We start from the raw sequence: 24,671 nt of genomic DNA on the forward strand, positions 1-24,671 counted from the left end.
AGTTTCCGATTGCAAAGCTAGCGCCATTAGTTGACTCCAGAAGCTTACCACTAAACTCAATATAACTTTCACATCCATCGCCAGCAGCTACGACCGTTATCGTGTGCTTCCGTTCCTGCAGGCCCCAGCGGAATTAAGTTTGCTAACTTTTAATCACACGCTAAAGTGGTTCTGTATCTGAACGACAAAGATGCTGGATGGCAACTGGTGCAAAATTGGCTCATAAAACCTGGATACAGCCGTCGTGGCATAATGAAAAGTAATTTGATCCAGAGAAAGTACCTATGCTTCCTCTCGAACCAGTAACAGCAGCACTGGAAGCTGGAAGCTGCAACATAAACAAAAACTTTCCATCCATAAGGTAAAGGTCAGTTGATCCATTAATCAATAATAAGAAAAATTAATGTGCGTGAAAGGCAGGCTGGGCCAATACTAAAGTTCAGCTTTGCAGCGGCGTTGCATTGAGCTAAGCTTAGCTATTGTATGAACTGTTGGATATCGATTTGAGTGAAGCAATTCATGGAGCAATTATTAAATAATTAACCCAAGGGACTTTTATAAACAATTACTAAAACAAACAACAGCTAACATTGTTTACAAGTTACTAGTGACATTCATATCGTTATATGTCTGCCCTGATTTCACTTTGCACACAAAGTTGTTTGTTGTCAACCTGTTGCACGCTTACCACACTTCTAACCTAGTAACTACCAAAGACGAATAACCATAGAACTCAAAGCACCTAGGTTTATCCTGGTTCTGCCTAACTCCGCCTTTTGGCGGGTTGCTGAATATTTTTTATAAACTTTGCAAAACACGATGCTGTGTTGTCACTAGGGTTAGTCGCGGTTGTGGTAATTACCGCAACCGCGCGGTATTTACCGCACCCGCACCGCAAAAACTGCGGTGCGGTGAGACACTTTTTCCCGCGGATGCGGTGCGGAAAATTAACTTTTACCGCGCGGTATTACCGCAACCGCGCTTCAAAAAATAATTGATAAAGTCTGCTGTCTGCTTTAAAAAGTGAATTAAAACTCCGACTTTTACCATTTGAGAAAGGCGCAATTAGATTTATTTTCTGAACAAATGCTTAGCAAAATGTCATTATTAGGAACATCTTTCTATCAGAACGTTCGAGTTTTATTTATTACCCTACAATAGAGAAACATGATAAACATTTAATTGCTCTAATTTCCATAGACTTGACAATGATTTGAAAAGAAATCCGAATATAATCTGTTTTCGACTTATAGCTACTTGATTTTTTACACTTTGGTCATTCAAATATGATAAAACATACTGTTACTAAGAAATAAAATCTATAAGCTGTGTCCAATATAAATTGGCATCATTATTTTTCAAAGAAAAAAATTAGAAACGAACCTTTTCAAATACATAAAACGCAAAATCCAATCATTGAAAAACAATTGAATTTTACTGTCAAATCCAATTACCAAATGCTTCATTTCTCCTGATTCTTCTTGGCAATTGTGGAATTATGAATCGTTTTCGATGACATTTTCTCAACTGTGAATTTTGATTAATTTGGAGAACTTAGAGATGAACTAATGATACTACGACTTAAAAACAATCCAAAGAATGTAATTATCTTCATCAAACCAAACGAATTTAGAAGAATTTTTTTTCGTCCATTGTTCGTCCAACTGTGAATTTTTTACCAAATAAACAAATAATATTTTTCAGTTAGGAGTATTTTGTAACTTTTTGAAAGTAAAGCTTTCGAAGTTAGTGTAGGGCATTGCTATTTTTTGTGTTTCTCAAAGTCTTTCTTCATATTGTGACAAGTGTCAAAGTTAGCCCAGATGCCAAATTTTGCATAGTTTGGACAGTTTTTGCCCTAAATGAAAATTTATCTCGAAACTTTAACGTAGGGGTTAGGTATTTTTACATAGAATCTATATACAAAGTTTGAAATAAATCGGTTAAGTAGTTTTTGAATGGCAGGTAACACCGCTAATCATGTTTTTCCAGAGAAGTTCTACAAAAAGCTTCGTCACCGTATCGTTTGTCGATATTTTTGCATGGAAAAATTACAGTATGTTTTTGAAATGATACACTATAATGTATAAAAGTTTTGATCAGTTCGCTTCACGCAAAGTTTAAAAAAATTCGAGAAAAGGTGTTTTTTTCACGCCAAAACCCTTACCCCTCTTAATAAAACTTGCAAAGTTGAATATTTTCATAAATGTTACATTCTGAGGAGTCAAAGATAATTTTCGTGTAAATAAGAATAACATTTTACTATATATGGCTATACAAAACAAATGAATAATTTTTCAGCACAATTTTTAAAATACATGATTTTTGCCGCAATTACCGCATTACCGTGGTGTGGTAAATGCAATGCGGTTGCGGTAAGCGGTGCGGTTTTATTATTTTTTTGCGGTTGCGGTGCGGACTATCCATTTACCGCCCACATCCGCACCGCGACGAACCCTAGTTGTCACTACTACGAAAACCTTTTCGCAACATTTCCACCTATCATATGATAATTTCGGGAGAGTGCCGCGTCAGGAGAGATGCCGCACTCTCTATATCTCGTATATGGGGTCACTTTTAAGGACGATTCAAACGATACATCGGATTCCGTCAACGTCAACGGAACGTCACCGTTCCGTCAGGATAAGTTTAATACTTTTCTCTTGTGCCCGTTCACACGTGCCGTGCGTCAAAACGTTCCGTGCCGTTGATGTTGCCGTGCCGTTGTTGATGTGAATGCTTCCATTTAACTGCATGTAGCTAATCTTGACGTTCCGTTGACGTTCCAAACCTGTGACGGAAGTCTGATGTATCGTGTGAATCGTACTTTATACGATAATATGATATTGTGAAATTGTCTTTCGAAGAATTTCAACACTGGAGATGTAAAATAATCCTTATTATTCCTTCACGAAAATTTTATTAATGGCTAGCTAATATCCATCGCGCGTTGCTGCGACCTTAAACGAAATAGAAAACACAATTTGTTCCGAAGCGCCATCTGGCGGGAGATAATTCCCAACCAATAGCACACAAACACGCTCCATAACAAATGCCTACTGTGAATATATATATATATATATATATATATATATATATATATATATATATATATATATATATATATATATATATATATATATATATATATATATATATATATATATATATATATATATATATATATATATATATATATATGTGTCCAGTTGCACCACGGAGCGTCAAAAATTTTTCCGTACCACATAAAAATTTCGTTTTTGCCTTTCTCATATAGAAATATGTTCAAAACTGAAAATTTCCAAATCGAGTGTGTATTTTTGATGCCAAATGTCTTTAAAATGCATGAAACGTCGAGATTTGATGTAATCTAAAAAAAAATAAAATTGGCGAAAATTGACTTTTTTGGACTTTGGCACCTTTTTGCCTTTCTCATATAGAAAGGTTATGCAATCACTCTAAAAATCGTCAACCTAATCCCGGTCGCGATTTTTTTTACTTTTTTAGCCGTAGGTAAGAGTATGCAATGAGGGGTTGCTACTTTAAAATTGAAACTAGTTAAAATTTCTAAAAGTTAAAAAAGTCTTGGCTTCTTCATAGCTTGAGCGCCCCCCTTTGGGAAGAAATAACTGTTAGATTTATTCCCAAAGGGGGGCGCTCAAGCTATGAAGAAGCCAAGAGTTTTAGGCCTATCAGCTTAAGTTCTTTTCTTCTGAAAGCTTTGGAACGGATAATCGATCATCACATCAGGAACGTTAGTTTAGTTGAATATCCTCTGCACAAAATGCAACATGCATATCAGTGTGGGAAATCCACGATCACTCTGCTTCACGATGTTGTTTACAACATTGAGAAAGCCTTCTCGCTCAAGCAATCTAGCTTGGGTGTATTCCTAGATATTGAGGGTGCTTTTGACAATGTGTCCTTCCAGTCTATTCTGGAAGCGACGCGCGGTCATGGGATACCTGCATGTATCTCAGGTTGGATAAACGCAATGCTTAGTAACCGCATACTTTGCTCGTCACTGCGACAGGCTGAGATACGGAAGTTGAGTATTTGCGGTTGTCCTCAGGGCGGCGTTCTGTCACCTTTGTTATGGAACTTAGTAGCTGACGGCTTGTTGAAGAAACTCAATGAGCTTGGATTTCCAACCTACGGGTTTGCTGACGATTACCAAATACTAATTACTGGATTTTGCATCGGAACAATCTTTGACTTAATGCAACAGGCATTAAGAGCTGTCGAACAGTGGTGTCGACAAGTTAAACTATCAGTTAACCCAAGCAAAACTTCAATGGTTCTTTTCACGAAGAAGCGAATAACAATCGGGGTTCGTCCCTTGCAGTTCTTTGATTCTGAGCTACTGTGTGCAGATCAAGTCAAATACGTTGGAGTCATATTGGATTCCAAACTGAATTGGTCTGCTCACATTGAGTTCAGAGTCAAGAAAGCGTGCATGGCCTTCGGGCAGTGCAGACGAACTTTTGGAAAGACCTGGGGTCTCAAACCTAAATACATCTATTGGATTTACACGACAATTGTACGTCCAATACTGTCATACGGATGCCTTGTGTGGTGGCAGAGGGGAGAGGTGGTGACAGTCCAGTCAAAGCTAAACCATATGCAAAGAATGGCGCTCATGGCGTTGACTGGTGCTTTCACCACGACTCCGACTGCTGCTCTTGAGGCACTTCTAAATATCAAACCATTACACATACACTTAAAACAAGAAGCACTATCATGTGCATACAGACTGCAGGTTACTGGGCTGTGGAACAGTAATCATGTTGATCTTGCTACCAGTCATACACGATTGTGGTCACAAATGGTTACATGGGGTGAAGATATTCTTGCTCCCAGCGATATTACACTCACTTGTAGTTTTCCTTATAGGACATTCCATGTTAAGATTCCCTCTCGAGAGGAGTGGTTGTCTGGCTTTATGGAAAGACAACAACAAACGCAAGTGGTTTGTTACACTGACGGTTCTCTGATGGAGGGACGTGCTGGTGCTGGTGTCTACTGTCGTGAAATGAGACTGGAACAATCTCACTCACTAGGTAGATACTGTACTGTATTCCAAGCAGAAATCTTTGCGATTATGTGCGGGGTGCAATCGGCCCTTCAACTGAGTTTGTCCGGCAGAGTTATAAACTTCTACTCCGATAGTCAGGCTGCAATCAAGGCCCTTAGCTCAGACAAATCCCGGTCCAAGCTAGTGATCGCGTGCCGAACCCAAATCGAAGAACTAAGCATTGTCAACACTATCTACCTTGTCTGGGTGCTCGGACATTGCGGTATTACTGGAAATGAATGGGCTGACGAATTGGCCAGGGCAGGTTCAGCGATTGACTTCGTTGGTCCTGAGCCCGCGCTGCCAATTTCGACAAGTTGGATAAGGGAAAAAATACGGTCCTGGGCTTCGTCCGAGCACCGCAATTATTGGAGAAATCTACAAACGTGTCGCCAAACAAAGGCGTTTCTAGAACAACCATGCCCAGTGGTTTCGAAAAATCTCTTACATTTTTCGAAGCTCCACTGCGGCTTGCTGACCAGGGCTTTAACCGGCCACTGCAAACTCAATTATCACATGGCAACTATTCAGCGCGCTGAGTCTTTTTCATGTGATCTTTGTGAATCCGACTACGGAACTTCATATCATCTGATATGCAACTGCCCAGCGCTAGCGCAATTGCGATTACGAGTCTTCAGCCGTCCTTATATAGACGAAAACATGTTTGGTCGACTGAAACTCAGAGACATACTAAAGTTTCTTATCCAATGTGGTAAAGAGCTTTAGGCTTATTCGCAGGCAAGTTGAACTACTTGTGAGTTTAATTTACCTGTTGTTTATTTTTTGTTTTGTGCTGTTTTTCCCACCCTTCCAAGTCTACTTCCCCACACCTCCTTGTCCTTTCCTTCCGCTCAGGAAATGATGAAAACACACGGCAAGGCACAAATCCCCGACTATGTACGGGGAACGTGCCATTTGAGCCAATATATTCTGATTCCTGAAGAGTATGCAATGAGGGGTTGCTACTTTAAAATTGAAACTAGTTAAAATTTCTAAAAGTTAAAAAAGTTGAAAATTTTCGGCAGGAGCAGGCTTAGAGAAAATGTTCAATGCGTAATTTTTGTGTCAATCTTCCTTCTTCCTTATGTTAGAAATGATTGGATTTGCTCGGAATATTATTCGAAAGGGTACGAACTGACAGTGTTGTGTGCTGTCTGGATAAATACTGTTTACTCTGAACAATTGACGGCAAGTGTTTCCGGTGAACTTTTCCGGCCTCAACTGGAGTTACTGGAAGAGATTTTTCTCACTGAATTTCACTCACTGCATCAAACTGTGTTACGTGGGAGTGGTCGAGCAACTATTGCAGACAGCTCCAAGGAGTCGAAGGCGGACCTGAAGGATAAGGGAGTATTTCAATTTATTTCTTATCGACCATTGTTATTAGTCATAGGGTAATTTTGGGAGAGATGCCGAGTAGGGGTGAAATGCCGCACTCTCTGTATCTTGTATGTCATCAACTGAACCACCGAATAACCATTCTGCCATGCTTCAATCTATTTATACTTAAATACTAAAACTAGAAAATAATCGCATATATTTTTTTCTCGAAATAATCTCCTAAGAACAATGAAAGTTTACAGCACAGGTGCATGCTAACGCTGATTTTATTTTTGGATCGCGGTCGCTCTAGATCCGCTCTGAACTTTTAATAAACTTAACTCTTTTAATATCGCTATTGTAAATAATAGAGCGAACCAAGAGCGACTCGGATCTAGAATCGAAGACAACATCAGTTTGGAGGAGAGCGAGTAAAGGCGCTTTAATCTAGGCTTAATGAGCCAGGGTAAGGTGTAAATACCTCTGTCCCATCCCAAAGGACCAAAGGAGTGACATTAACCTTCTTAGCAAAGTCACTCCCAACGTTTTATCATAACCCCCTATAAACTGAAACAGTCGGTACGGTTGTCCTCGTTTCTTCCTCCTTCATGTTTCAAAACGATTCGTTGGTTGAATCGTTCATTTAATGAATAATTAAAATGCCGTATAATATTGAAACATCTTCAAACCCAACTCTGCACAGTAAGCTTGCCCGTTTTAATATTTGCGATATATTGTAATATGCTTCAAATATTAATGTTGACAAGAAAAACACTAAAGGATACCTGCAGTGTTTTCCAGGATGCTTGTCAATACTGTCTGTGTAAGAGTTAGAATAGAGAATAGAATAGAATACAAAAGTTGAAAATTTTCGGCAGGGTACGAACCCCAAGGATCCTCTTCCTTGATCCGCCGCTGGTTTCAAGCGATGTTTCAGTGTCGACACATAGCATCTCAAGATCGTGGCTGTCGGCTGTATTTGAAACATATTCAATTTATTTAAAGTTGGACAAAATTTTCCTTATTTATTATTATTTTTTGAATATTAAGAATCACGTTAAAAAGTATGTGTAAAAATTTGGGAGTGGATATCAAAATACTTCGCGAGATATTACAAATATAAACTTGAAACAAGGCAATTTTACACTAAACACCCAGTGATAAGCCTGTTATAATTGAAATATCTCGTAAAATACTTCGAGTTCCATTCCGAAATTTTCACATAATCTTCTTAATATAGTTATGTTATCAAAAAAAATGTTTTCAGGGCGACTTTTAAAAAAATTATTTGCTTTTAACACTTGGATACCATCAAAAAAATTTAGATTTGCAGAATGTGAGTCAGTCCACGTCAGTTTTAGTTTCCTCCAATTTTTTTTAATTCTTTAGCTAAAAATCATTGACACGAATTTTAAGCTTTGGCTTAATTTTATATGATTTTCAAGTTATGAGTTTTGGAACTTCATAATATATTTTATTAAATTTCATAAATTTAATAAAATTGAACATTTCGCGATTCCTGATAACTTGGAAACTATTAGATTAGTGGAAAAACCATTAAATAATAAAAGTTGTGTTTTCGCATGATTTCACCGGATTTTTTTTTGAAATATCAGTTTTTATTATGTAATTTATGTATTCTGCAATTGTCAGAAGCAAATAATTGTTTTGGAAATGCGCAAACAAAAATTTTTTTAGCTTTTCAAATAATTTATAATTATATCGAGAAGATTGTGTGAAATTTTCAGAATGGAGCTCGAAGTATTTTACGGGATATTTCAATTATAATAGGCCTATCTCTGGGCGTTTAGTGTAAAATTGCCTTGTTTTAAGTTTATAATTGTAATATCTCGCAAAGTATTTTGATGTCCACTACCATATTTTTACATAATCTTTTCAACATATTTCTTAATATTTAAAGAAAATAATAGGTGAAAAAAATTTGGTCCAGATTTAAAAAATCAATTTGTTTCAAATAATTGCAAATTTTATAAGTTACTAGCTAATACCCATCGCGCGTTGCTGCGACTTTCAAAGAAATAGGAGGAAAACACAATTTGTTCCGAAGCGCAGTCTAGCGGGCAGATAATCGTCAACCAATAGCACACAAACACGCACCATAACAAAAGCCTACTACGTATTAATTTTGACGGCAATCGTTTACGCCGTTTGGGAGTCTATAAATCTTATACATACAAACTTTGACTTTTATATATAGACTAGCTAATGCCCGTCACGCGTTGCTGCGACTTTCAACGAAATAGAATTAAAACACAATTTGCTCCGAAGCGCCATCTGGCGGGCAGATAATCCCCAACTAATAGTACACAAAGACGCTCCATAACAAATGCCTACTACGTATACATTTTGACGGCGATCGGTTAAACCGTTTGGGAGTCCATGAATCATATACATACAAACATTGACTTTTATATATATATATATATATATATATATATATATATATATATATATATATATATATATATATATATATATATATATATATATATATATATATATATATATATATATATATATATATATATATATATATATATATATATATATATATATATATATATATATATATATATATATATATATATATATATATATATATATATATATATATATATATATATATATATATATATATATATACTAGCTAATACCCATCGCGCGTTGCTGCGACTTTCAACGAAATAGGAGAAAAACACAATTTGTTCCGAAGCGCCATCTGGCGGGCAGGTAATCCCCAACCAATAGCACACAAACACGCTCCATAACAAATGCTTACTATGCATGAATTTTTACGGGAATCGGTTAAGCCGTTTGGGAGTCCATAAATCATATACATACAAACATTCACTTTTATATATATATATAGAAGAAGAAGATAGAAGATAGATAGATAGATAGATAGATAGATATAGAGATAGATAGATAGATAGATAGATAGATAGATAGATAGATAGATAGATAGATAGATAGATAGATATAACAAAAAAATATTTTTTTGTAAATTTTTTTCGGTAAGTTCATTTGAAAATGCAACTTTTTTTATTTAATATGTTTTTTAATATATCGAATCGTTTCCGAGTTATCAGTGATTGAAAAATGTACAATTTTATAAACTTCAAAAGTTCAAAAAATAATAACTTGGAAAAAATATAAAATTCAGCCAGAATATACAATACGTGTCAATTATTTTTAACTAAAGAATGCAAGAAAATGTTTTGGAAAAATTATTACCCTACATATTGTTTGCTCGTTGACATAATTGAAGGGTGTACGATCAAAAATTGATAAAACATTTTGTAAAGAATATGTGTAAATCGGTGAGACGATTTAATGAAAAATCAAATCATGTTTCTTTTGCAAGTTTAATTCATTTTATTTTAGCCCTTCATACAGCGTTAATGTGAATGTTGGTTGATAACTTAAATCTTCAGCCACCGGAGTATTCCATGCACTGATGGTGGGTTTCTATATCATCATCATCATCATCCATCGTGAAAGTTGTTTAATTTAATATTTTTTAAATTTAGTAATTTAATTTAAGTCAACCTGGTGCAGTAATCAAGTGACACGGTTCTGAAGAGACGAAATCGAAATCGAGTTATACGAGTGCTTGTGAATTAATTATAGATGGATTTAAAATTGACTGCTCGTTTCGTGCGTTTTGTTAACTAGGGTAGAATGAGGGTACAACAGGTATAGGGAATCAGCTTTCCTATGTTAGTGCAGAGGTCGCTCAAGTTGCGTGAATTAGATACACGGCAGAGAACATCGTTGACGACTGTCATTTTGACTATAGCCGTGGATCAGCTGTATTAGTAACGGCGTCGTTTATGTTTTCGCGCGTTGTTCTGTGAAAACGCATTGTCTGTCGTCCTCGTTGTAGTAGGGGAGCCCTGGGGCTAGTTGGCGGTTGGGGTAAGTTGGCGGAATCCCTTTTTCTCTGTTTGTATTAGACATATAGCGCTGCCTCTTCTTGTGTACCTCAAGTTATGCGAAGCCCGTTATCCAATGTGTTTTTGTTGCAAAACGATTTGTTTGGTGGAAGTTGTGGGTGATATTGTGTTTTCGAGCATACCAAGTAAATTTTCTAAATTTTAAATACTTTGCGTTATTTAGGGTGATTTTCAATTCATTTCCTGAATGATTATATTTTTCGATAGCGCATGAAAAGAGCTTTCATTATCCGTATAGATATTACTTATATCCACAAACAAAAGTTATTTTTTAAATAGTTTTTAATAAAATATGCGATTGGTGTAAGTTGGCGGTGCTGCATGCGGGGCAAGTTGGCGATACTATTTACAGTGCAAAAAAAGTCATCAAAAATTTTTATTTCTGGAATTCACTCCAAAGTAAGAAAATCTATTTCTTGTGTATCTCGCCGATGTAGGAGACATTTATTCTGGCCAATTGCATGAAGAATTTCGAAAATTAGCTTTTGAATAGGGAGTACACGCAGCAAATGTCGTAATAGCAAATGTCGGTTAACATACAGTTTTCTTGAAAAGACATTCAGCACGTTCCAAAAGGACCCTTGACGTGATTGAATCTCCATTTGATTGGTTATTTTTTGGAGTATTCTCACATACCGCCAACTTACCCCGGGGCCGGGGTAAGTTGGCGGGTTTTCCGCGTCACATATTTTTGTCTCTAAAATGGAGACAGTGCATCAAACACTTTAAAAAAAATGTTGCCAACAGTCTGCTCTTTCATGCCGTGTATTCTATTTTGCAAAATCTACCTACATTAAAGCGGTAAAAATTGAAAACTGAAAACACCGCCAACTACACGCCCTACATTTAATCGATGAAAAAAATTGTCAAGTGAGCATTTTCGTACGTGAAAATTAATGCTGAACTCGAGTGTTGTGCTCGTTTGGGGACACCACAGGTCACTACTATAATGTAAATTTGAATTATTTTAGCAGGAAAATTATGCGAAATTTCGTGCGAATAACGCCAAACGAAGTAAAGATGACATAAAGAATTCAATTGCATCTGTTCAAAATGGCACAAGTATTCGATCAGTCTCTAAAGAATTTAACGTTCCGTTCGAAACATCATGTGCTCGTCTGAAAAAAGTGCTCGTTATCAATGAAAGCGCATCAGATATTTCGCAAAAAACATGATCCAAAAAGAGAAGGAAAAGGAATCCAAGAAATTGCTTCGAATCGCAAACGTGATCGTCGCACAGAAGATAGTGATCTATCGCACACCCAGATTTTAAAAACATCGAAAAAAGTACCTTCGCTTTTTTAGATTTAGCTTGAAAAATATTTAGCCAGGCATAAAATGATTGTTACCAAAACGTTGCCAGATGTTTAACCTTTCCAGCGAGTTTGTCAAAATCTGTGTACCATCGCATGAGCTCGCCAAATAAGGGACCATTCATAAATTACGTAACGCGTTTAGGGGGGAGGGTGTACGACAAGTATTGACATGTTGGGACATTTGGGGAAGGGGGAGTAAGCTAGATCGTTATGTAACATGTTTTAACTGAACAAAAAAATTTTTTTCGAGGAATTTGTTACGTAATAGTGGAGGGGGGATAGGGAAATTTGTAACAATTAGTTGCACGGGGGGAGGGGGAGTCAATTTTGGGCAATTTTTGCGTTATGTAATTTATGAATGATCACTAAAACAGACGTAATTAAGGTTGAACAGAGAAAGCGCAAAAATCGAAAACGAAAAAAGCAGTATTTTTCCACACCGTGTGTTAGATCTTCTTTAAAATCAATCAGCAGTACTGTAACAACATTCTAAATAAGCTGATTGATTTTTATGAAGATCTAACACACGGTGTGGAAAAAAACTGCTTTTTTCGTTTTCGATTTTTGCCCATTCTCTGTCCAACCTTAACCCCACGATACTCTACTAATCACATTAGGATCAAATGTGTGTAACACTAAGCAAACTGAACTATGACAAACTTTAATTTAAACTCCAACTCCTTATACCTAACCTTGAACTGCAGTCTCAATTGCTTTCGAACTATTGATTTCAAGCTTTTGATGTCTAAAATAACGACATAATGTTAAATTATATAAGTCATGAATAGATTAGGTATTTAAAAATATCGAACAGTTAAATATATCTATGTATTTCAGTCAAACCTTCTAATTCACATGAAATGTTCAAACTCGATAATAATGTGTGAATCGTCATAGCAAAATATTTCGACTCCTCACCAGTAACTTTCTAGCAGTTAGTCAAACGCTCAAAAACGCCCATGTCATTGACTTAGCGTACTTCCTGCTTCTGAATGTTATGACTTTTGCAAACTGTCCTATCGAATGTTATCACTACCAAACTACCGGCACACCGTTCATTGAATCCGCACGCGTACGAAAGGCACGTCCGGGATGATACGCTCTGGGCAGGTTTAAATACGCCCACATGTAGCCCTAGCAAGTCAGTTAACCCCGTGCCCTTGGACTCTCGAACCTCGTAGCGTTCACAATGGGAAAACTCGTAACCGTGCTCGTTCTGGGATGCTATCTGTCGGCGGTACTGGCTGAGCTTCCCCACTACACCGTGTATAAAAGTTTCGAAACCGCCCTGTACGAATGTGCCGAGTACTTCCAAGTGCCGAATTGCACCGTCCAAAAATATATCCGCGAATCATTCCCAGATGATAGAGAGGTGCAGGTGTTGATTCGTTGTACCTTGATCAATCTTGGCGGCTGGGATGACAGCATTGGTGGACGTGATTATGTACTGCGAAACTTCTTTGCTCCATCTGCTGACGACAAATGCTACGAGCGACGAACTCGTGAATGTATCTACACCACGTTGGATAGTCTGACCTACTACTGCCCGTATAGGCGCGCTTATGAAACTTTCAGATGCTACTACCGATACTATGGAGAATTGATCACAAGTGGACAATACATTCCCAAAGAACTGAATGAACTACAACAGTTGGCCCTAACAGGACTCATCATCTCCAACCTACCTCAGGACGTTCTTATCCAGTACTGCCGAGGAGACATTATGTACGAATCTAACTTCCCGCAACTCTTGTATTTGCTGCTTATCCGTGGAGGATACTATAGCTGCCGGAGCGGCTTCCGACTGGACAATTTGTACACTCAAGTGGGTGACCCGATTCTGCTCGATCCGCAGACCCAGCAGTGCATCGATGGTGTGGCAAGGGAGAAGTGCAACGCCGACGAGGTCACACGAGTTCACCAATCATTCGTCAGATGTTTGAGCAATATTTTCCCGTTGGTACAGTACGTGCAAGAGGCAGCGAAGACTTTGGTCGGCGACGGGGACGGATGCATCTGTTCCAATGCACTGTACAATGGAAACTAGGCTCTGGCGGTTCTTTTTAACACTGTTGATTTGCGGCACAAACGATTTAAAATATTATTCTACTTTGCAATCTATTCGATACATAGAAGTTTTTTTTATTCCGAAACAAACAACCCAACATTCACATATTTCAGTTAAGTTAGAAATATTCTAAGTCAAATCGTCACTTATTCGAAAGTTGTTTTATTAAGGAGAAAGATTGTGTACATCGAAACTCAAACAAGTTAATATCGTTTTTTCCCATATCTACACGGATTGTTAAATCTTCATGAAAATCAATCAGCAATTTAACAATAAGAAATTCACGAACGGGAAAAATTTTCGAAAACGGCCGATGTTTTTATGCTTGGGGACACAAGACTTGTATGTTTGTTTTTCAGTGCTTCGGATTCTCCTCGTCAATAACTAACACCAACTTAATGCTAGTTCGATAAGTCTAAACCAACACCAAATTGGCGCTAGTTAGGCACTAAAATTCAAAAGTGTGATTTTTCCAATTGAAAAAATCGGCCGTTACAGATTGGGCAGCTCCAGCCTTGATCCAATTATCATTTGAATCGAACATTCTTCGTTTAATTTATTCTTCGTACGACGAACGTCTTAGATAAACTAATACTCCCCTCATTTTCACAGTACTAGCTACAGCTATGCCTTCCAGCTGTGCAGTCTCAAAAAAAACAAAAGAGGGCCTCCTTGATGGTCTTTCTTCAACCACAGACCAAAACACCCAACCACCAGAACTATAACCTTTCTCTTCTTTACCCGGGCCAGTTTCGTCTATCTACCGACGTGTGATATTGCTGCCTATTGCTAGCTCAAAATTCATAATCCTTTCTTCAATCAGACCCTCGCCTACACAAAAGTTCCCTCATAATATAGGATATACTTTGGCACGGGTGGACTAATTGGTTCTAATATCACGCCACGTTTGATTCAATGGCGAGGGTTGATGAAATAGCTTATGATTTATTAAACCTTGGAAGTTTTAATAGGGATACTGAAACGTCGATGCAATTAAAATAAATGGCCATCCTAGCCTCATACCGAAATTCTGCGAACTGTGTGCAACCCTCATAAAACGCTTTTCTCCGTTCTTAGCGTGTTCCAGAAGCTCAGTATCGGTGCCCATGTCCGATGTATATTATTTTGCATAAGCTGTGAGCAAAAGTCAGTTCTCAGAGCGTTTTCACATATCTCAACATAACTCATCGCACGTCCATCAATTTAGTCGTTTATCATATTTTTTTTTTCTTCCTGCATCAGAAATGTTGGGTTTTCTTGCATAGCAGAGCGATGCAGATTTTAATTACTTCTCGAGTTGCTAGATACTTTTGCTGATTTATTCATAACAGATGACAGGGTTGTTTTAGAAATCTTATTAACTTGACGATATCTTCAGTATATATTCACTGTACATTTTCACTGTTGTGTTTGAACTAAAAATTTGAAAAAAATATTACACATAGGGTGACGAGCGTATTTTGGCCATGTTTCCATTGTCATCCTACATTGAGTCAAATGGTAGGGCTAAAACAAGGGCACTCGATTCGAGTTTTCATTGCGCACAAACCCGAGCATTTCACCATTTTTCAGGGCATTTGTGTTATTATCTTGGTTCTTAACATTGTGCGAATAGGTTAGGAAATAAAGTTTTCCATTTTAGAACTTGTTAATGGTTAACAAATCTCATTAGCCAGCGTTCTAGATTTACTAAAATAATGAGACCAAATTTACCCTATCAAAATCAATATTAAAAATAATTTTATATGAATTTGAATTTATTCTTTCTCGGAAGCATAAGTGTACTGAGCTAAAAATATGTGCTGCCTACTCCGAAACTGCCCCACGCTGTATCAAAAGAAATCAAACGAAAAACTGCTTAATTGCTGCAGATTACATCCTAAATTCGGATTCGAAGCACCTGTGCACACACCGGATGATGGCCGCTACAGTCGCTTTCCTATAGTTTAATAATAAACCTCCAGTTAGGCTAATGAAACTTTCCTAGCCCGAATACTTGAACAAAAATAATTTACTTTGAGTTTTTTTGGTCAATACGCAAACAAATAACTAAATAAATGCCATCCGTGGCTATGACGTGCGAATCTACGCAGCGCTTCAGCATAAGAAAATTACATAACAGACAAGACGTAATCAGAGCTATTTGTTAAATGATGTTGAAGCGGGTGAACAAATGCGATGCAAAGTTGTATCCGAAAAATATGAAAGGGAAATGATAAGCAGTATTTTGGGTGATCCATCTAGAAATCTTTTAAAATGTGAATGTCTCAGTCCACTAGAGGGCGGAACGGGGTAAGATGAATAACCCAAGCATATTGTATTTTTTGTCTTATTGGCTGATTGTTCAGTTTAAGCCGTGTGGCGTTGTGCGTAGGGTTGTGGTACCGGTAATACCGGTACCGCAAATCTCGGGAATACCGACCGATTATTAGTACCACAATACAGTCGTGATTCGCTGGTAGGACACTTTTTAACTGGACCGCTTTTTAGTTGGACCTCCGCTAGTAAGACCATTGTCCAACTAAAAAGCATCTGAATGTCGAAATCTTATGTCAAATTTACTTTGACAATCAATCTATATTAATTTTATTTATTCGATCTTCGGCAGATACCGTACAGATTAAGTGTAAACGACTTATTGTTATAGTGTTAAAAGTTAGTAATCGCTAACTTATAACTAGATTGAGTAATATGATAGTCAAAGATTTCGGAAGTTTCATTAAATTTGCGGTAACATCTATCTACCGGATTATTCTGGCCGTATGCTGTACGGGGCCTAGGAATCCATAAAAGCGGTCGGTTTCTTATAACACGAGGAGGAACAAACAAATTAATCCTTGAAAGAATATCGGGACAGTCAATATTGCTCGACAACATATCAAAAATGAACATTCTTTACAAGAAAGTACGACGTGACTCCAGCGTTGGCAAATCTAGCAGCATACATCTATTATTATACGGTGGCAGACGGATAGGGTCGTTCCATGGCAGTTTTCTTAAAGCAAACCGTACAAAGCTTCTTTGAACACGCTCCAATCGATTGCTTTGCACGGCATTGTACGGCGCCCACACTTGTACAGCGTACTCTAAAATGCTACGGACCAATACGCAGTATATAGATTTCAGAGTGTAGAAATCCTCGAAGTCAGCAGTGTTTCGTTTCAAAAACCCCAATGTTGCAAAAGCTTTAGCCGTTGTCGCTGTGATGTGGTCGGCGAAGCGAAGTTTTCTGTCAAATAACACTCCCAGGTCACGGATAGATTCCACGCACTCGATGACACACGCTTGAAGGGTATATTCGCAGCGCCTTAGAGTTGTCGAGCTCCCGAAGCTTATCACCTTACATTTATCGACGTTGATCTGCATTCCATTCAGCGAGCACCACTCTTCAATATTGACTATATCCTCTTGGAGCACAGCTGAATCGAGTCCCGAAGCAATGGAGCGAAAGATTTTCAGATCATCAGCGTAGAGCAGTTTTCCAAACTTGATGCGGGTGCAGAGATCGTTGAAGAATAATATAAAGATAAGGGGCCCTAAGTGACTTCCTTGAGGGACACCGGTTGGTGTTTCAAATACGCTTGAGCATGTGGTGCAGATTCTAACAAAAGCGGATCGTTCAGAAAGGTAAGATTGTAACCACCTGGTTACCCACGGAGGAAGTCCTAATCGCTGCAGTTTCATAACCGCAATGTTGTGCGGCACCTTGTCGAATGCTTTGGCGAAATCAAAATATATTGCATCAACTTGCTGGCGCTTCTCGATGGCTGGAACTAGAAAACTTGTGTACGTCATCAAGTTCGAAGTTGTCGAGCGTTTCTTCACATCTGATAATTATTAGAGATGTGAAAAAGATGCAATTACACTCCTAACGTCTCCTTTGGAGAGTTTTTAACATCTGTCAGTTGGTCCAACTAACGAATCAAATTCGTTAGTTGGACAGAGATTTGGCTCAATCAGCGAATCACGAAAATATTTCGGTACCATACAAAATTTTTATGAAAAATATATAGATTCTATAGCGAGTACCGTTTCCAAATATCGGCCGCAAGGCCATTAGGCAGGATCATTAAGCTTCATGCTGTTTTTGATTTATTCCGATGCAGCTGTCGTTAAAGATACGTAATCGAACTTTTTTCATTTTTTGTACGCCAAATAAGTAATAAAAAAGGATTTTATTTTTTATTTTATTTTATTTATTTATTTATTCTTATTTTTCATCTGACCTATGTTGGTCTACATGAAATGTAGTTGAATGGGAAAAGCCCATTTCAGGATATATTTCAGAAGCAATCCTCAAATGGGCGTAAAAACCCATTATCTTTTCATATATTTACACCTGATTACAATGAATTCACACTACAATAAAATATAATAACATAGTACACAGCATTACATAAATAAAAAATACAAATATTACAAAAAATGAATCTTAAAATCTAAGTCAACCTTCTTAGTCTATTTTTGAAAACATCACATGATAAAGAAAAGTCAAAATGGCCATAAACACTATTAAAAACATTGCACATCGCCCTAACGGTTTCGTTCTGACCGTAGTCGGTGCGTTGAAACTCGAGTCTTAAAAAGTTATGCGATCTGAGATTTCTCGGGGGCACATTGATATTTATTTGTGAGAGAATGTCTGGAGCATCTATTTGGCCAGTTAATATCTTCCCAACAAATACTGCTCTAAATGTGTTCCGCCTTTTGGCTAGGGTTTCCATATCGAGCAGACGACAGCGATCGATGTACGGTGGTAGCTCTGTTGGGTTACGCCACGGCAGAGTTCTAAGAGCAAAACGGAGGAATCTTGCCTGCACTGCTTCTATTCGGTTGATCCAAATGCTTGTGTAAGGACACCAAATGGGTGCTGAAGCTTCCAAGACAGATCGCACAAGTGAAAAGTAGAGTGCCCGCAAACAATATGGATCAGTGAACTCTTTGGCGATTCTTATAATGAAACCGAGATTTCTATTTGCCTGTGCTGTAACATGAGAGTAATGATTTCTGAATGTCAGTTGTGAGTCCAGAAGTACACCGAGGTCTCTGACAACTGTCATTCTCTCTAGCGATTCCCCGGAAATGGTGTAGTTCCACAGTATTGGATTTTTTCTACGTGTAAAAGATATTATGGAGCATTTGGACACGCTGAGAGCCAGCAAGTTGCGATTACACCAACAACAAAAGGCATCTAAGTGTTTCTGTAGTTCCTTGCAATCTTCTATTGACCGCACAATAAGAAATAGTTTGAGATCATCGGCATATATAAGTCTACACCCAGGAGGTATAACAAAACAAACGTCATTGAAAAACAACGAAAAAACAACGGTCCTAGATTGCTCCCTTGAGGCACTCCCGACAAGTTGATGAAACTGTAAGACTCGTAATTTCCTAATTTTACACACAGAGAACGATTTACGAGATATGATTTAAGCCACCCTATAAAATAATCCGAAGCGCCCAGCCGCTTCATCTTTGCCAGTAGAAGAGAGTGATCTACACGATCGAATGCAGCCTTGAGATCCGTGTATACAGTATCGACCTGAGATCCAAGTTCAATATTTTTAATACAGAGCGAAGTGAATTGGGCTAGATTAGTAGTTGTCGATCTACCAGGAAAAAAGCCATGTTGGTCCTTCGATATATATGCTCTGGTCTCGCGAAACAGCACATTTCCTACTAATATTTCAAATAACTTTGAGCCAGCGCAGAGTGAAGTTATGCCACGATAGTTCGATAGTTATAAAATTGAATCATCACAACCACACCTTTCACTGAGCTACCTTGATCCCTATCCTTTTGCTGGGATGGTCAAAAATGCTAACCCATGTGGCTAAATTCACTGTCACGGAAGACATAGTGTCAAACGAGGACGCGTTTACATTTTTTTTAGATAATCAATTAAAATCATTCTGAAGTTTTAAAAGTTGAACATAACATATATTGTTATTTTTTTTCCTTGTTTATTTGACACGGCTCTATGCGTTAGCATAACTGAGCTGTGGGTCTTTTATGATTTTTTCAATATGTGAAAATTAAAATTAACTTTCATGTGTCCATCGGGTCTTGTTGACGCAGCTTGCTGATGCGTGTTGAGATCCTCGTCTTTGGTGGTGAAACATAGGTTCAAAGCAAGCAAACGATATTACTTGCTGCTAGCTTTTCAGATGGACTATTATGTCAACATACCCACTCACAAAGTCGAGATTGGCAGTGTGGTTACCGATGAGAGTTTAAGCGTAATAATTTGCATCTATACCCCCAATCTAATTACCTACGCTGATTATTCTGGCCGTATGCTGTACGGGGCCTAGGAATCCATAAAAGCGGTCGGTTTCTTATAACACGAGGAGGAACAAACAAATTAATCCTTGAAAGAATATCGGGACAGTCAATATTGCTCGACAACATATCAAAAATGAACATTCTTTACAAGAAAGTACGACGTGACTCCAGCGTTGGCAAATCTAGCAGCATACATCTATTATTATACGGTGGCAGACGGATAGGGTCGTTCCATGGCAGTTTTCTTAAAGCAAACCGTACAAAGCTTCTTTGAACACGCTCCAATCGATTGCTTTGCACGGCATTGTACGGCGCCCACACTTGTACAGCGTACTCTAAAATGCTACGGACCAATACGCAGTATATAGATTTCAGAGTGTAGAAATCCTCGAAGTCAGCAGTGTTTCGTTTCAAAAACCCCAATGTTGCAAAAGCTTTAGCCGTTGTCGCTGTGATGTGGTCGGCGAAGCGAAGTTTTCTGTCAAATAACACTCCCAGGTCACGGATAGATTCCACGCACTCGATGACACACGCTTGAAGGGTATATTCGCAGCGCCTTAGAGTTGTCGAGCTCCCGAAGCTTATCACCTTACATTTATCGACGTTGATCTGCATTCCATTCAGCGAGCACCACTCTTCAATATTGACTATATCCTCTTGGAGCACAGCTGAATCGAGTCCCGAAGCAATGGAGCGAAAGATTTTCAGATCATCAGCGTAGAGCAGTTTTCCAAACTTGATGCGGGTGCAGAGATCGTTGAAGAATAATATAAAGATAAGGGGCCCTAAGTGACTTCCTTGAGGGACACCGGTTGGTGTTTCAAATACGCTTGAGCATGTGGTGCAGATTCTAACAAAAGCGGATCGTTCAGAAAGGTAAGATTGTAACCACCTGGTTACCCACGGAGGAAGTCCTAATCGCTGCAGTTTCATAACCGCAATGTTGTGCGGCACCTTGTCGAATGCTTTGGCGAAATCAAAATATATTGCATCAACTTGCTGGCGCTTCTCGATGGCTGGAACTAGAAAACTTGTGTACGTCATCAAGTTCGAAGTTGTCGAGCGTTTCTTCACATCTGATAATTATTAGAGATGTGAAAAAGATGCAATTACACTCCTAACGTCTCCTTTGGAGAGTTTTTAACATCTGTCAGTTGGTCCAACTAACGAATCAAATTCGTTAGTTGGACAGAGATTTGGCTCAATCAGCGAATCACGAAAATATTTCGGTACCATACAAAATTTTTATGAAAAATATATAGATTCTATAGCGAGTACCGTTTCCAAATATCGGCCGCAAGGCCATTAGGCAGGATCATTAAGCTTCATGCTGTTTTTGATTTATTCCGATGCAGCTGTCGTTAAAGATACGTAATCGAACTTTTTTCATTTTTTGTACGCCAAATAAGTAATAAAAAAGGATTTTATTTTTTATTTTATTTTATTTATTTATTTATTCTTATTTTTCATCTGACCTATGTTGGTCTACATGAAATGTAGTTGAATGGGAAAAGCCCATTTCAGGATATATTTCAGAAGCAATCCTCAAATGGGCGTAAAAACCCATTATCTTTTCATATATTTACACCTGATTACAATGGATTCACACTACAATAAAATATAATAACATAGTACACAGCATTACATAAATAAAAAATACAAATATTACAAAAAATGAATCTTAAAATCTAAGTCAACCTTCTTAGTCTATTTTTGAAAACATCACATGATAAAGAAAAGTCAAAATGGCCATAAACACTATTAAAAACATTGCACATCGCCCTAACGGTTTCGTTCTGACCGTAGTCGGTGCGTTGAAACTCGAGTCTTAAAAAGTTATGCGATCTGAGATTTCTCGGGGGCACATTGATATTTATTTGTGAGAGAATGTCTGGAGCATCTATTTGGCCAGTTAATATCTTCCCAACAAATACTGCTCTAAATGTGTTCCGCCTTTTGGCTAGGGTTTCCATATCGAGCAGACGACAGCGATCGATGTACGGTGGTAGCTCTGTTGGGTTACGCCACGGCAGAGTTCTAAGAGCAAAACGGAGGAATCTTGCCTGCACTGCTTCTATTCGGTTGATCCAAATGCTTGTGTAAGGACACCAAATGGGTGCTGAAGCTTCCAAGACAGATCGCACAAGTGAAAAGTAGAGTGCCCGCAAACAATATGGATCAGTGAACTCTTTGGCGATTCTTATAATGAAACCGAGATTTCTATTTGCCTGTGCTGTAACATGAGAGTAATGATTTCTGAATGTCAGTTGTGAGTCCAGAAGTACACCGAGGTCTCTGACAACTGTCATTCTCTCTAGCGATTCCCCGGAAATGGTGTAGTTCCACAGTATTGGATTTTTTCTACGTGTAAAAGATATTATGGAGCATTTGGACACGCTGAGAGCCAGCAAGTTGCGATTACACCAACAACAAAAGGCATCTAAGTGTTTCTGTAGTTCCTTGCAATCTTCTATTGACCGCACAATAAGAAATAGTTTGAGATCATCGGCATATATAAGTCTACACCCAGGAGGTATAACAAAACAAACGTCATTGAAAAACAACGAAAAAACAACGGTCCTAGATTGCTCCCTTGAGGCACTCCCGACAAGTTGATGAAACTGTAAGACTCGTAATTTCCTAATTTTACACACAGAGAACGATTTACGAGATATGATTTAAGCCACCCTATAAAATAATCCGAAGCGCCCAGCCGCTTCATCTTTGCCAGTAGAAGAGAGTGATCTACACGATCGAATGCAGCCTTGAGATCCGTGTATACAGTATCGACCTGAGATCCAAGTTCAATATTTTTAATACAGAGCGAAGTGAATTGGGCTAGATTAGTAGTTGTCGATCTACCAGGAAAAAAGCCATGTTGGTCCTTCGATATATATGCTCTGGTCTCGCGAAACAGCACATTTCCTACTAATATTTCAAATAACTTTGAGCCAGCGCAGAGTGAAGTTATGCCACGATAGTTCGATAGTTATAAAATTGAATCATCACAACCACACCTTTCACTGAGCTACCTTGATCCCTATCCTTTTGCTGGGATGGTCAAAAATGCTAACCCATGTGGCTAAATTCACTGTCACGGAAGACATAGTGTCAAACGAGGACGCGTTTACATTTTTTTTAGATAATCAATTAAAATCATTCTGAAGTTTTAAAAGTTGAACATAACATATATTGTTATTTTTTTTCCTTGTTTATTTGACACGGCTCTATGCGTTAGCATAACTGAGCTGTGGGTCTTTTATGATTTTTTCAATATGTGAAAATTAAAATTAACTTTCATGTGTCCATCGGGTCTTGTTGACGCAGCTTGCTGATGCGTGTTGAGATCCTCGTCTTTGGTGGTGAAACATAGGTTCAAAGCAAGCAAACGATATTACTTGCTGCTAGCTTTTCAGATGGACTATTATGTCAACATACCCACTCACAAAGTCGAGATTGGCAGTGTGGTTACCGATGAGAGTTTAAGCGTAATAATTTGCATCTATACCCCCAATCTAATTACCTACGCTGGGACTGCTTTGTCGAGCTTCTTGTGCAAGGCTTGTTTGCTTATCCGGCAGTTTGTACCGCAGGTCATGAACTGCCCTATTTTCAAACAATTGGACCACACAGCTACTCATAGTACCAATAAGGCCAGCGATGGAATATGTTGCGGAAATCATGAGGATTTTTCTTCCAGTAAGAATGCTGAAAAATGCCTATACTCTGGGGATAATGTGCATTGTATCTCTACTTGTGCCGCATACTAGTCTAGTCTAGTCTACACATACACAGCCAATACATGTAGGGATCCTGGAAAATTGCAGACGTTCGTCCACAATTTTTCTTGTCATGTGGCACATATTGAATATGACACAATCATTAAAGCGGCCAGGCCAACTGTGCAGCGTACAAATTCATATTCATTCAATGAATAATTTAATCAACGGATTATTTTGAACCTTGAATAAGGAAGAGTGAATTTGCTAAGAGGGTTAATGTCACTCCTTTGGTCCTAGGTTCCTGGGATGAGACAGAAGTATTTAGCACTGCCCTGGCTAATGAGCCAGGGTTATAGCGCCCTTCAGGAATCAGTAGCGTCTGGCTCAAATGGCGCCCTTACTCGCTCTCTGAAACAATAGAGAAAATTGGCGAAATCGGTTAATTTGTAGTAATATAAACAAAAAAACGCATAAAAATACAAACCAACAGACAACTCACCTTTGACAAAAATCCATATAGGACTTCTATGTCCTAATAGGCAGTACAGGATCATGAAATCAGAAACCTTCCGCGTTCGTTGAGCGTTGACGAAAAACACAAATAACTGTACCGTAAACTGTACCGTAAATACCGATACTAAAAATCGACTGAGAAGTCATAGCTATTTCTATTTGGCTCAAAACAATAGTTTTTTTTTTTTTTTATTTCGATTATAGAGGTTTTAACCTTAAGGTCATTCGCCTCTTCGGGTTAGAAAAATCTCTTGTGAAAAATTTCTAACCCTATGTGCGGGGTCGGGACTCTAACCCAGGTGCGCTGCGTACAAGGCAATCGATTTACCAACTACGCTACGCCCACCCCTGCAAAACAACAATAGTGATTCCTCAAACAAACACACAAACACGAAA

At 38.2% G+C, this 24,671-nt stretch overlaps 2 protein-coding genes across 2 annotated transcripts in view; both read left to right on the plus strand.

The window, feature by feature from the left end:
- LOC131695572 (synaptotagmin-5-like) overlaps positions 1-24,671 on the plus strand; it is a 116,810-nt gene that overhangs the window by 46,260 nt on the left and 45,879 nt on the right. The window lies entirely within an intron of this gene.
- LOC131695573 (general odorant-binding protein 45-like) lies at positions 12,877-13,734 on the plus strand. Its single transcript, XM_058984110.1, has one exon. The coding sequence runs from the start codon at positions 12,877-12,879 to the stop codon at positions 13,732-13,734; it is 858 nt and encodes a 285-aa protein (XP_058840093.1).

This window comes from Topomyia yanbarensis, unplaced genomic scaffold (genome assembly GCF_030247195.1).
Source record: "Topomyia yanbarensis strain Yona2022 unplaced genomic scaffold, ASM3024719v1 HiC_scaffold_45, whole genome shotgun sequence".
NCBI lineage: Eukaryota > Metazoa > Arthropoda > Insecta > Diptera > Culicidae > Topomyia > Topomyia yanbarensis.

Bases quoted from the DNA above. Each gene is read 5' to 3' on its own strand.
- LOC131695573 (XM_058984110.1), top strand. From the start codon at position 12,877: ATGGGAAAACTCGTAACCGTGCTCGTTCTGGGATGCTATCTGTCGGCG.